The sequence below is a fragment of the Triticum urartu genome, chromosome 6 (assembly GCF_003073215.2).
Source record: "Triticum urartu cultivar G1812 chromosome 6, Tu2.1, whole genome shotgun sequence".
Lineage (NCBI taxonomy): Eukaryota > Viridiplantae > Streptophyta > Magnoliopsida > Poales > Poaceae > Triticum > Triticum urartu.
This window is the reverse complement of record NC_053027.1, coordinates 98409354-98424041: the sequence shown is the minus strand read 5'-3', so window position 1 is coordinate 98424041 and position 14688 is coordinate 98409354. Positions and strand designations below refer to the sequence as shown.

The following is a 14688-nucleotide window of genomic DNA, read 5'->3' as shown; positions in this document are numbered from 1 at the left end:
CTCACGATGTAGCTCCCCGTTTATTTTTGATATGTTCCTAGAGAAAAACTATGTTGAAAAATGAGAGTAGCAATGATAAGGACTAGGTCTGTGATCTGAGGATTATCCTCATTGCTGCACAGAAGAATTATGTCCTTGATGCACCGCTAGGTGACAGACCTATTACAGGAGAAGATGCAGACGTTATGAATGTTTGACAATCTCGGTATGATGACTACTTGATAGTTTAGTGCACCATGCTTTACGGCTTAGAACTGGGACTTCAAAAACGTTTTGAATGCCATGGAGCATATAAGATGTTTCAAGAGTTGAAATTTGTATCTCATACTCATGCCCGTGTCAAGAGGTATGAGACCTCTGACAGTACTTTGCCTACAAGATGGAGGAGAATAGCTCAACCAGTGAGCATGTGCTCAGATTGTCTAGGTAGTACAATTGCTTGAATCAAGTGGGAGTTAATCTTCCAGATGAGATAGTAATTGACAAAGTTCTCTAGTCACTATCACCAAGTTACTAGAACTTCGTGATGAACTATAATATGCAAGGGATAATGAAAACAATTCCCAAGCTCTTCACGATGCTAAAATCGGCAAAGGTAGAAATCAAGAAAAGCATAAGTGTTGATGGTTAACAAGACCACTAGTTTCAAGAAAAGGGCAAAGGGATAGAAAGGGAACTTCAAGAAGAATGACAAACAAGTTGTCACTCCCGTGAAGAAGCCCAAAGCTAGACCCCAAGCCTGAAACTGAGTGCTTCTACTGCAAAGGAAATGGTCACTGGAAGTGGAACTGCCCTAGATACTTGGCGGATAAGAAGGATGGCATAGTGAACAAAGGTATATTGGATATACATGTTATTGATGTGTACTTTACTAGTGTTTATAGCAACCCCTCGGTATTTGATATTGGTTCAGTTGCTAAGAGTAGTAACTCGAAACGGGGGTTGCAAAATAAATAGAGACTAGTTAAGGGCGAGGTGATGATGTGTGTTGAAAGTGATTCCAAGGTTGATAAGATCACCATCGCACACTCCCTTTACCTTCGGGATTAGTGTTGAACCCAAAATAAATGTTATTTGGTGTTTGCGTTGAGCATGAATATGATTGGATCATGTTTATTGCAAGAGAGAAGTGCATATTTCAACCCCGAACTCTTGCCCTAGTCTAATTTACAACCCCGAACTTCAATACCATCTAAATTACAACCCCCAACTCTCAAAACCGGTCAGAATTCAACCCTTCTCTCCCTATTGACCGGTTTTGACCTAGTTGACCGGGTTTTGACCCCTTGACTAGTCAACAGTAAATTTTAAAAAATAAAAATATAAAAATCACAAATAATTTATTTTTTTCACAAGGTGAACAGTAAATTTTAAAAAGTAAAAAAAATCAAAAAATAATTTTGATTTTTTCACCGTCTGAACAGTAAATTCAAAAAACAAAAAAATTAAAAAAAAAGAATATTTTTTGCATGGAAGATGTATCAATGTGTGAGGTCCGTGCCAATTTTCATCGTGTTCGGACATCTGAGTAGCTCTTAGCCAAAAAAACAAAATCAGCCCGAACAGTGCACGACAGTTAACTGTTTCACAGACTCAACATTTATCTTTTTTCTGAGAGCTACTCAAATGTCCAAACAAGCTAAAAAATTGTAACTTAAAAAAATACTATTCACCATGTGAAAAGAAATAAGAAATAGATTTTTTTAATTTACTGTTCACCTAGTCAATGGGTCAAAACCGGTCAACTTGGTCAAAACCGGTCAAGAGGTAGTGAAGGGTTGAATCCTGACCGGTTTTGAGAGTTGGGGGTTGTAATTTAGACAGTATTGAAGTTTGGGGTTGTAAATTAGACTAGGGCAAGAGTTCGGGGTTGAAATATGTACTTCTCTCTTATTGCAATACGTTTATTCATTTAAGTTAAAGAATAATTGTTGTTCTATTTACATGAATAAAACCTTCTATGGTCATACACTCAATATAAATGGTTTATTGAATCTCGATCGTAGTGATACACATATTCATAATATTGAAGCCAAAAGATGCAAAGTTAATAATGATAGTGCAACTTATTTGTGGCACTGCCGTTTAGGTCATATTGGTGTAAAGCGCATGAAGAAACTCCATGCTGATGGGCTTTTGGAATAACTTAATGCTTGCGAACCATGCCTCATGGGCAAGATGACTAAGACTCTGTTCTCCGAAACAATGGAGCGAGCAACTGACTTATTGGAAATAATACATACTGATGTATGCGGTCCGATGAGTGTAGAGGCTCGCGGCAGGTATCGTTATTTTCTGACCTTCACAGATGATTTGAGCAGATATGGGTATATCTACTTGATGAAACATAAGTCTAAAACATTTGAAAAGTTCAAAGAATTTCAAAGTGAAGTGGAAAATCATCGGAACAAGAAAATAAAGTTTCTATGATCTGATCGCGGAGATGAATATTTGAGTTACGACTTTGGTCTTCAACTAAAACAATGTGGGATAGTTTCACAAATTCATGCCACCTGGAACACCACAGCATAATGGTGTGTCTGAAAGTCATAACCGTACTTTATTGGATATAGTGCAATCTATGATGTCTCTTGCCGATTTACCACTATCGTTTTGGGGTTATGCATTAGAGACAGGTGCATTCACGTTAAATAGGGCACCATCTAAATCCGTTGAGATGACACTGTATGAATTATGGTTTGGCAAGAAACTAAAGCTGTCGTTTCTTAAAGTTTGGGGTTGCGATGCTTATGTGAAAAAGTTTCAAACTGATCAGCTTGAACCCAAATCGGAGTAGTGTGTCTTCATAGGATACCCAAAAGAAACAGTTGGGTACACCTTCTATCACAGATCCGAAGGCAAGATATTTTGTTACTAAGAATGGATCCTTTCTAGAGGAGGAGCTTCTCTCGAAAGAAGTGAGTGGGAGGAAAGTAGAACTTGATGAGGTAATTGTACCTTCTCCCGAATTGGAAAGTAGTTCATCACAGAAATCAGTTCCAGTGATTACTACACCAATTAGTGAGGAAGCTAATGATGATGATCATGAAACTTTAGATCAAGTTACTACCAAACCTCGTAGGTCAACCAGAGTACGATCTGCACCAGAGTGGTACGGTAATCCTGTTCTGAAAGTCATGTTACTAGACCATGACGAACCTACGAACTATGAGGAAGCGATGATGAGCCCAGATTCCGCAAAATGGCTTGAGGCCATGAAATCTGAGATGGGATCCATGTATGAGAACAAAGTATGGACTCTGATTGACTTGCCCGATGATCGGTGAGTCACTGAGAATAAATGGATCTTCAAGAGGAAGACAGACACTGATAGTAGTGTACTATCTACAAAGCTTGAATTGTCGCAAAATGTTTTCGACAAGTTCAAGGTGTTGACTACGATGAGATTTTCTCAGTCACATCGATGCTTAAAAGTCTGTCTGAATCATGTTAGCAGTTGCCGCATTTTATGAAATCTGGCAAATGGATGTCAAAACTGCATTCCTTAATGGATTTCTTAAAGAAGAGTTGTATATGATGCAACCAGAAGGTTTTGTCGATCCTAAAGGTGCTAACAAGGTAAGCAAGCTCCAGCGATCCATCTATGGACTGGTGCAAGCATCTCGAAGTTTGAATATATGCTTTGATAAAGTGATCAAAGCATATGGTTTTATACAGACTTGCGGTGAAGCCTGTATTTACAAGAAAGTGAGTGGGAGCACTACAACATTTCTGATAAGTATATGTGAATGACATATTGTTGATCGGAAATAATGTAGAATTTTCTGTAAAGCATAAAGGAGCATTTGAAAGTAGTTTTTCAAAGAAAGACCTCGGTGAAGCTACTTACATATTGAGCATCAAGATCTATAGAGATAGATTAAAACACTTGATATATTTTTCAATGAGTACATACCTTGACAAGTTTTTGAAGTAGTTCAAAATGGAACAGTCAAAGAAAGAGTTCTTGCATGTGTTGCAAGGTGTGAAGTTGAGTAATACTCAAAACCCGACCATGGCAGAAGATAGAGAGAGAATGAAAGTCATTCCCTATGCCTCAACCATAGGTTCTACAAAGTATGCCATGCTGTGTACCAGACCTATTGTATACCCTGCCCTGAGTTTGACAAGGGAGTACAATTTTGATCTAGGAGTAGATCACGGGACAGCGGTCAAAATTATCCTTAGAGGACTAAGGAAATATTTCTCGGTTATGGAGGTGATAAAGAGTTTGTTGTAAAGAGTTATGTCGATGCAAGCCTTGACACCGATCTGGATGACTCTGAGTCTCAATCCGGATACATATTGAAAGTGGGAGCAATTAGCTAGAGTAGCTCCGTGTAGAGTATTGTAGACATAGAATATTTGCAAAAAACATGCGGCTCTGAATGTGGCAGACCCATTGACTAAACTTCTCTCATAAGCAAAACACGATCACACCTTAGTACTCTTTGGTTGTTAATCACATAGCGATGTGAACTAGACTATTGACTCTAGTAAACTATTCAGGTGTTGGTCACATGACGATGTGAACTATGGGAGTTAATCACATGGTGATGTGAACTATTGGTGTTAAATCACATGGCGATGTGAACTAGATTATTGACTCTAGTGCAACTGGGAGACTAAAGGAAATATGCCCTAGAGGCAATAATAAAGTTGTTGTTTATATTTCCTTATATCATGATAAATGTTTATTATTCATGCTAGAATTATATTAACCGGAAACTTAGTACATGTGTGAATACATAGACAAACAGAGTGTCACTAGTTTGCCTCTACTTGACTAGCTCGTTGAATCAATGATGGTTATGTTTCCTAACCATAGACATGAGTTGTCATTTGATTAACGGGATCACATCCTTAGAGAATGATGTGATTGACTTGACCCATCTGTTAGCTTAGCACGATGATCGTTTGGTTTGTTGCTATTGCTTTCTCCATAACCATACATGTTCCTATGACTATGAGATCATGCAACTCCCGAATACCGGAGGAACACTTTGTGTGCTACCAAACATCACAACGTAACTGGGTGATTATAAAGGTGCTCTACAGGTGTCTCCGATGGTACTTGTTGAGTTGGCATAGATCGAGATTAGGATTTGTCTCTCCGATTGTCGGAGAGGTATCTCTGGGCCCTCTCAGTAATGCACATCACTATAAGCCTTGCAAGCAATGTAACTAATGAGTTAGTTGCGGGATGTAGTATTACGGAATGAGTAAAGAGACTTGCCGATAACGAGATTGAACTAGGTATTGAGATACCGACGATCGAATCTCGGGCAAGTAACATACCGATGACAAAGGGAACAACGTATGTTGTTATGTGGTTTGACCGATAAAGATCTTCGTAGAATATGTAGGAACCAATATGAGCATCCAGGTTCCGCTATTGGTTATTGACCGGGGATGAGTCTCGGTCATGTCTACGTAGTTCTCGAACCCGTAGGGTCCGCACGCTTAACGTTCGGTGACGATCGGTATTATGAGTTTATGTGTTTTGATGTACCGAAGGTTGTTCGGAGTCACATGACGAGGAGTCTCTAAATGATCAAGCCGTAAAGATCGATATATTGGAAGGCTATATTCGGACATCGGAAAGGTTCCGAGTGATCCGGGTATTTTTTGGAGTACCGAGGGAGTTACGGGAATACGGGAGTACATATGGGCCTTAGTGGGCTTTAAGGGAAAAAGAGGAGAAGCCACGAGGGCTGGTCGTGCGCCCCCCATGGGCCTAGTCCGAATTGGACTAGGGGAGGGGTTGCGCCCCCTCTTTCCTTCTCCTCCCCCTTTCCTTCCTCCCCTGTCCTAGTAGGACTAGGAAAGGAGGAATCCTACTCCTACTAGGAGGAGGATTCCTCACCCCTTGGCGCGCCTAGAGAGGCCGGACGACCTCCCCTTTCTCCTTATATACGGGGGCAGGGGGCACCCTAAGACACAAGTTGATCAGTTGATCTTTTAGCCATGTGCGGTGCCCCCCTCCACCATAATCCACCTCGGTCATATTGTAGCGGTGCTTAGGCGAAGCCCTGCGTCGGTAGCATCATCATCACCGTCATCACGCTGTCGTGCTGACGGAACTCTCCCTCGAAGCTCTGCTAGATCGAAGTTCATGGGACGTCACCGAGCTAAACGTGTGCTGAACTCGGAGGTGCCGTACGTTCGGTACTTGGATTGGTCGGATCATGAAGACGTATGACTACATCAACCGCGTTCTCATAACGCTTCCGCTTACGGTCTACGAGGGTACGTGGACGAAACTCTCCCCTCTCGTTGCTATGCATCACCATGATCTTGCGTGTGCGTAGGAATTTTTTTGAAATTACTACGTTCACCAACAATATGTGCATGGGCGTGAGTGGGCACGACACATCAGTTCTCGTTCACATCACATCTAAGCAATAATAACTAAACTATGGAAGAAATTAGAACAGAGGGCCTAAAACTCTGCACATGATACAGTATCATTGGTAGGAGCTAGGGCCCTACCAGGTCTTGGCCGGAGGTTGTAGGGGAAAGAGGGAGGCTGGTGAGGATGTGACCGCGGCGGCCGGCGTGCTGGCGCCGTCTCGCGCGGGAGGAGAGGCGGCGGCGATGGGAGAGGAGGCGGCTAGGTTAGGGTTCCGGCTCCTCAAGGAGCCGGGCAATAGAATATGTCTTATTGCTTAATTTCTAAAAGGGGGTCTTACAATTGTTTATATAATCTCGATGCTAATAAAAATAAGATAACTTGGGCTAAGCCCCTAACTAAATGCGCCCATTGGGCCTCCTCCGGCTATAAGTGACGCCGATCATAACATCTCTCCCGCCCTACGCAAACAGCTCGTCCTCGAGCTGGAAGTCTGATAGTGTTGACGGAACTCGTCACGCTGCTCCCAAGTGGCGTCCTCCTCTGGAAGGCCTTCCCACTGGATCAACAAGTACCACACCCCGCGACGCAGCTGGGCCTGCAACACCTTTGCTGGTCCAGGAAGGAGGCGCACGTCGGAGGTCAGAGGAAGCGCTGGCGTGGCCGCCGGCGGATCCTCATGGAAGGGCTTTAGCAGCCCCACATGGAAGACGTCATGGATGCGAGCACTGGCTGGAAGCTGAAGGCCACCTTTCCGATGCGCTCCAGCACGGAAAATGGCCTGGCGTAGCGAGGGCCCAGCTTGTGCTTCGCGCGCGGGTCAAGGGACTGTGTAGAGCGGTGAAGAAGGCGCAACCACACCCAGTCGCCCACCGCAAACTCCGCCTCGCGGTGGTGGCCGTCGTAGTAGTGCTTGGCCAGGTGCTGAGCCTGAATGAGGCGTTGCCGCACCTCCGCAAGCATCTCGTCCCGGCTGCGATGAAGGTCGCTCGCTGCCTCCGTCCTAGCCGTCTCCGGGTCAACCGGCAGGATGGGCGGAGCGGTCGTCCATAGACCACCTCAAACGGCGTGGCGCGTAGGGCGGAGTGATAAGAGGTGTTGTAGCAGTACTCCGCCCATGCGAGCCAGTCCACCCAAGCACTAGGATGATCACCTGTAACACAACGCAAATACATGGCAATCACCTTGTTGACCACCTCGGATTGGCCGTCCATCTGAGGATGGAAGGTCGTGCTCAGGCAGAGCTTCACGCCCATCATCCAGAAGAGATCGCGCCAGACATGCCCCATGAACACCAGGTCCCGGTCACTGACGATCGAAGAGGGAAATCCGTTAGGCGGACAATGCCGTCGAAGAAGGCGCGGGCCACGGAGTCGGCGGTGTAGGGATGGTTGAGCGTGATGAAGTGTGCGTACTTGGGTAAGCGGTCGACCACCGTGAGGATGACGGACTTGCTGCCCACCTTGGGGAGGCCTGAAGGAAATATGCCCTAGAGGCAATAATAAAGTTATTATTTATTTCCTTATATCATGATAAATGTTTATTATTCATGCTAGAATTGTATTAACCGGAAACTTAGTACATGTGTGAATACATAGACAAACAGAGTGTCACTAGTATGCCTCTACTTGACTAGCTCGTTGAATCAAAGATGGTTAAGTTTCCTAGCCATAGACATGAGTTGTAATTTGATTAAAGGGGTCACATCATTAGATAATGATGTGATTGACTTGACCCATTCTGTTAGCTTAGCACGATGATCGTTTAGTTTGTTGCTATTGCTTTCTTCATGACTTATACATGTTCCTATGACTATGAGATTATGCAAGTCCTGAGTACCGGAGAACACTTTGTGTGCTACCAAACTTCACAACATAATTGGGTGATTATAAAGGTGCTCTACAGGTGTCTCCGATGGTACTTGTTGAGTTGGCATAGATCGAGATTAGGATTTGTCACTCTGATTGTCGGAGAGGTATCTCTGGGCCCTCTCGGTAATGCACATCACTATAAGCCTTGCAAGCATTGTGACTAATGAGTTAGTGGCGGGATGGTGCATTATGGAACGAGTAAAGAGACTTGCCGGTAACGAGATTGAACTAGGTATAAGGATACCGACGATCGAATCTCGGGCAAGTAACATACCGATGACAAAGGGAACAACATATGTTGTTATGCGGTTTGACCGATAAAGATCTTCGTAGAATATGTAGGAGCCAATATGAGCATCCAGGTTCTGCTATTGGTTATTGACCGAAGACGAGTCTCGGTCATGTCTACATAGTTCTCGAACTCGTAGGGTCCGCACGCTTAACGTTCGGTGATGATCGGTAATATGAGTTTATGTGTTTTGATGTACCGAAGGTAGTTCAGAGTCCCATATGAGATCGCGGACATGACGAGGAGTCTCGAAATGGTCGAGACATAAAGATCGATATATTGGACGACTATATTCGGACATCGGAAAGGTTTCGAGTGATTCAGGTATTTTTCGGAGTACCGGAGAGTTATGGAATTCGCCGGGGAGTATATGGGCCTTATTGGGCTTTAGGGGAAAGAGAGAGGGGAGGTTGCGCCCCCCCCCCCAAAGGCTTAGTCCAAATTGGACTAGGGGGAGGGGCGGCGCCCCCTCCTTCCTTCTCTTCTCATTTCCCTTTCCTTCTCTCCTACTCCTACCACATGGAAGTAGGACTCCCCTTGGGGCGCGCCTAGGAGGGCCAGCCTCTCCCCCTCCTCCACTCCTTTATATACGTGGCCAGGGGCACCCCATAGACAAACAAGTTGATCATTGATCCCTTAGCCGTGTGCGGTGCCCCCCTCCACCATAATCCACCACGATCATATCGTAGTGGTGCTTAGGCGAAGCCCTGGGTCGGTAGCAACATCATCACCGTCATCACGCCGTCGTCCTGACGGAAATCTCCCGTGAAGCTCTGCTGGATCGGAGTTCGTGGGACGTCATCGAGCTGAACATGTGCTGAACTCTGAGGTGTCGTGCGTTCGGTACTTGGATCGGTCGGATCATGAAGACGTTCAACTACATCAACCGCGTTCTCATAACACTTATGCTTACGGTCTACGAGGGTACGTGGATGATACTCTTCCCTCTCGTTGCTATGCATCACCATGATCTTGCATGTGCGTATGAATTTTTTTGAAATTACTACATTCCCCAACAAGGCCCTCGATGAAGTCCATAGAGATATCGGCCCAGACCTGAGAGGGCACCTCTAGGGGCTGTAGCAGCCCAGCCGGGCGCAGTGTCTCCGTCTTGTTACGCTGGCACGTGAGACAAGACCTCACCCAATCTCGGACCAGGGCCCGATCGCCGGGGAGGTAGAAATCGGCGCGGAGACAGTGGAGGGTATTCTGCACACTCTCGTGGTCGGCCGAGTGTGCCATTAGCAGAACCTGGTGACGGAGTTCGCCGTGATCCGGCACGAAGAGGCGGAGCCCATGCAGAGCAAGCCATCCGTCAAACACCACGGTCCTCCAAGTCGTCGGCATCGAGGCGCTGCCGAAGGAGCTGAGCGTCCAGCGCTTTCGCGGTGGCCCTGCGGATGTCGTCAATGAGGGCGAAGGAGGGCCCCGAGCAGATGCATAGGGCCGCCCTGTCGGCGTCGCCAGCGTCCGCGTCATGGTCGGTGTCGCGGTGGGACAGGGCATTGGCCACGGTGTTAAGATGGCCCGGACGATACTCGACGGTGAAGTCGAAGCCAAAGAGCTTGCTGATCCACTAGTGCTGCAGCACGGTAGAGAGCCTCTGGTCCAATAGGAACTTGAGGTTGTAGTGATCCATGCGGATACGGAACGGCCGCCCCCAAAGATATGGCCGCCAGTGGCGCAGGACCTGCACCAAGCCAATGAGCTCCCGCTCATAGACCGCAAGCTTATGATGGCGCGCGGCGAAGGGCCTGCTGAAGAACGCAAGCGGCCCGTCGCCCTGATGGAGGACGACTTCGAACCCCACACTGGAGGTGTCGCAGTCCATCATGAACAGACGGTCAAAGTCGGACATCTGGAGGACGGGACCCGTCGTGAGGGCCCTCTTGAGGGCCTCGAACGCCTCGGTGGCCTCCGCATCCCAGGCGAAGGCGTCGCGTCGCAATAAGTGCGTGAGCGGGGAAGCGATGAGGCCGCACTCCTGGATAAATTTCCGGTAGTACCCTGCGAGGCCCAGGAAGCCGGGGAGAGCCCGCGGTGAGTGCGGCGTCGGCCATGCCGCGACAGCCGCCGCCTTGTCGGCGTCCATAGCAACACCCTCGGCCAAGATGACGTGGCCGAGGTAGGCGACTGGGGGCGTGCCGAACGAGCACTTCGAGCGCTTAAGATGGAGATGGTGCGCTCGAAGCTCGTTGAAGACGATGGCGACGTGCTGAAGGTGCTCCGCCCACGAGGCGTTGTAGATAAGAATGTCATCAAAGAAAACAAGCACAAACCGATGCAAGTAGGAGCGGAGGATGTCGTGCATCAAGGCCTGAAAGGTCGCCGGGGCGTTGGAGAGGCCAAAAGGCATCACCAATAACTCGAAGTGGCCGTGATGAGTCCGAAACGCCGTCTTCGCAACATCGTCCGGGTGCATCCGCACTTGGTGGTAGCCCGAACGGAGGTCGAGCTTGGTGAAGAAGCGCGCCCCATGGAACTCATCCAGGAGCTCGTCGATGACAGGAATAGGAAATTTGTCCTTGAGCGTCTGGGCGTTAAGGGCACGGTAGTCGATGCAGAAGCGCCATGTGTCGTCCGACTTATGGACGAGGACCGGCGCCGAAAACGGCGAAGTAGAGATCCGGATGATGCCCAAGGCGAGTATGAGCGTGCACTGCCGCTCCAGCTCGTCCTTCTACAGCTGGTGGTGGCGGTAGGGGCGCACCGCCACCGGCGCCGTGCCCGATAGGAGATGAACGCAGTGGTCATACACCCGGGCTGGCGGAAGGCCCTGAGGCTCGTAGAAGAGGTCGTGGTGCTGCTATAGAAGATGATCCAACAGAGGGTGCTCGGGCCCTGCAGCAATCGCGGCCAGCTGTAGCTGCGGCACTGCCGGTGAGGCGCTACCCACGCCCTCCTACCGAACGTGGTGCCCCTGGCGCCAGAAGGCCATCTCAGGTCGTCGAAGTCCTAGAGGATGGGACCGAGGGTCCTCAAGAAGTCGACGCCGAGGATGAAGTCGAAGCAGCCCAAGTCGATGCCGTCGCACGTGATGGTGAAGTGCCCGTGGCCGATGGTGATGGGCACGTTCCGCGCCAGGCCGCCAGCCCATGGCAGCAGAGTCGGTCGCCGTTAGCCACGGTGACCCGGAGTTGCTCCCCACCCGTCGGCTGGAGCGCTAAGCGGCGCATGGTTGCCTTGGGCAGGAAGTTATGCGTGGAGCCCATATCAAGGAGGGCCACCAGGCGCTCGCCGTGGATCATCACCGGCAAGAGCATAGTCCGCTCGTCTCGGATGCCCGCGAGCGCATGGAGGGAGACCACAAGAGCCGTCGCCGGAGCGGGCGCCGGTGCGACCTCCGCAGCAACTGGGGTGGGCAAGTCGCCGAGCCCGTCGGCGGCCGTGTTCTCCTTGACGTAGTCAGCCGCCTCCAAGTAGATGAGTCGCGGGCATACATGGCCCGACATGTAGGGCTCGTCGCAATTATAGCAAAGCCCCTGGCGACGGTGCTCGAGCTGCTTGGCCGGGGTGAGCAGGCGGAAGGGTCGCGTCACGGCCGGAGTGGTAGTCGCTGGAGCGGCCGAAGGCGGGCAGAACAACACAGGTGGTGTCGGGGGCGGCCTGGCTGACTGTCGGGCCCCCCGATACGGTGCCGCCTGCTGCAAGGCCTACGCGTGATGCTCGAAAGCGCGGGCATAGTACATCGCCGTCTGGAGGTCCTAGGGTCCTCGAAGCTCCACATCCACGCGGATATGATGCGGTAGACCGCCGACGAAGAGCTCGGCCTGCTAACGAGCCGTCACGCCGAGGCCTGGAAGCGGTCAGCAAAGTCCTGCACCGTGGAGGTGAAGGGGAGGCGGCCTAGCTCCGCCAGCCGGCTCCCGCGCATCGGTGGCTCCCGCACTCGTCCTGCTCGAGGGCGTAATACCACGTCTGTGCGGTGCCTCGGAGGTGATATGAGGCGAGCCAGGTGTGGTCCGACGCGAGTGTGCATTGCCCCCGGAAGAACTGCTCACACTGATTAAGCCAGTTGAGGGGCTCCTCGGTGCCATCGTAGGTGGCGAAGTCGAGCTTGGCGAAACATGACGGTGTATGAGTATGACCGTCGTGGGAGTACGGCGCGTCGGTGCGGAGCAGCGAGGAGGCCGGCACCGATTCGGTGGACATAGGGGGGCCCCTATGGAACGGTTGCCCGTCGAGGCCAGCGTAGTGGCCCGCGGCGCTAGAGGACCTGTCGTACTGCAGGGTGGGCGCCGGCTGTGAGTGGAGTACGGCGGTTCCGAGGCCATCGCGTAGACCAGCTGCGGCGACGACTCCGGCCAACCAGGCCGATAACGGCGAGGACGGCAACCGGACCTGGTGGATCGAGACTCCCGCCGGCGTAGTCGTAGCCGTCCCGGAGCTGATCGGCGATGGCGCCGGAAGCTGCGGCTGCTGCTGCAGCGGGGCGACGGGCGCAGCAGGGGCCGCCAGGGGCTGCGACGGCCACGGCAGCCAGGGCGGGGTTGAGGTGAGTGGCGGCGGCAGCTGCAGCGGCCCAGCGAGCGCGGCGAAGGCCGCCGGGTGTGGCGGCTACCACGGCAGAAGTAGCGGCCCGATGGCGGCGGCTGGGGGCGCGGCCGGCGGCGGCCCGTAGGGACCGGCCAAGTAGAGGCGGATCCCCTGGACCACAGTGGCAACGGAGCGCTCCGGTGACTTCCTCCATGGTGAAGACGGTGGGAACCGGCGCGGCAGAGGTGATCGGCATCGGCGGTGGAGGGGCGCTGGCCGTGGTGGCCGGTGGGGAGGTGGTGGCGGTCGGCAGTGCAATGGTTGGGGTGGGCGGCGACGAAGACATGATCGCACCTAAGCTACCTGATACCAAATTGGTAGGAGCTAGGGCCCTACCGGGTCTTGGCCGGAGATTGTAGGGGAAAGAGGGAGGATGGCGAGAACGTGACTGCGGCGGCCGGCATGCTGGCGCCGTCTCGCGCGGGAGGAGAGGCGGCGGCGACGGGAGAGGAGGCAACTAGGTTAGGGTTCCGGCTCCTAGGGAGCCAGGCAATAGAATATGTCTTATTGCTTAATTTCTAAAAGAGGTCTTACAGCTGTTTATATAATCTCGATGCTAATAAAAATAAAATAACTTGGGCTAAGCCCCTAACAAAACGCATCCAAGCTAAATGCCACATTTTGAGATAGCCCAAACAATTGGCCTAGAACTACAAACTATTCACAAATCTTCTCAAAACAAAACTCACAATTGTTACAATTTTCTGTAGTGACTTCCAAAGCACAACCAGTGGAGTACACATATCCAAACAAAAAGTTTGCCCAATGTATGACTGAGATAGGAAGTGTAAGTATGGCCTAGCTAGCTTACAAAGTCTACATTCATGTTATTAAAGGTACTAGCCACTTCTAATTTATTGACTGGAAAATAAAATTTAGAGGCAGAGCATGCCACTTTGGTTTTCTTGATCTAGCTTTAACTGAAAAGGCTGCAGTGTGTAATAACACTGACTTGCTCATAAAAGTACAGAGCAGAGCAATCTGCATTCCATAAATCCTAAGATGCAAGTAACAGATTGAATTCTGAAACGCCTACACATATGGTTATGATCTACTTTCAGAACCTCACTTTCTATCTGATGATTTAATTAAACCTCGTTCATTTTTGAGTCTACCCTCTTGACCTTATTTCTTTAAACTCTCTTTTAAAGTAGTTTCTATCAAATGATTCAAGAAATTTTCAAAAACTATGCCTCTTGTTCTGTCCACAGATCACACATCACAAAACACATACCTGAGACTAATAGAACTCATAAGACGAAGAGAAATCTGACGAGGTGGGGTGAGGAAGTAGAGGAGACCGCGATGTAGTCGACGCCGCACTGCTCGTGTGAAAGAACGTGGAAGAGGCATCTGCTCGGGGAAGAGGCTGTATTCGGTGCTCTTGGGGGAGAGGACGAAGACGTGGCACTGCTCTGAGGCTCCTGTAGGCCTACTCTGGGAGGCCGGCAGCCGCGGAGGGCAGGCGGCGGCGGGCGAGGGTGCTTGAGGAGGAGGCTAAGGTCAGACGGCCGATTTGGGGATTTTGGTGTGAGTCAAGATTGGGGATTTTTGTGTATTTGGAGCGAAAATTTTAGTTATTGGGAAACTCTTCACTCAATCCTAGTGGCGTTGACTCTACTTGGAGCACAAGTATTTCC

The 14688-nt window shown here is 49.8% G+C and overlaps 1 protein-coding gene across 1 annotated transcript; it reads right to left on the bottom strand.

Annotated features, from left to right (window-relative positions):
* Positions 1 to 11490: 11490 nt before the first annotated feature.
* LOC125516618 lies at positions 11491 to 11965 on the bottom strand. Its single transcript, XM_048681989.1, has one exon. It carries the CDS (start codon positions 11962 to 11964, stop codon positions 11491 to 11493), a length of 474 nt encoding a protein of 157 aa, XP_048537946.1. The 5' UTR covers position 11965.
* Between the last annotated feature and the right edge of the window lie 2723 nt (positions 11966 to 14688).

Bases quoted from the DNA above. Each gene is read 5' to 3' on its own strand.
- LOC125516618 (XM_048681989.1), bottom strand. From the start codon at position 11,964: ATGTCGGGCCATGTATGCCCGCGACTCATCTACTTGGAGGCGGCTGAC.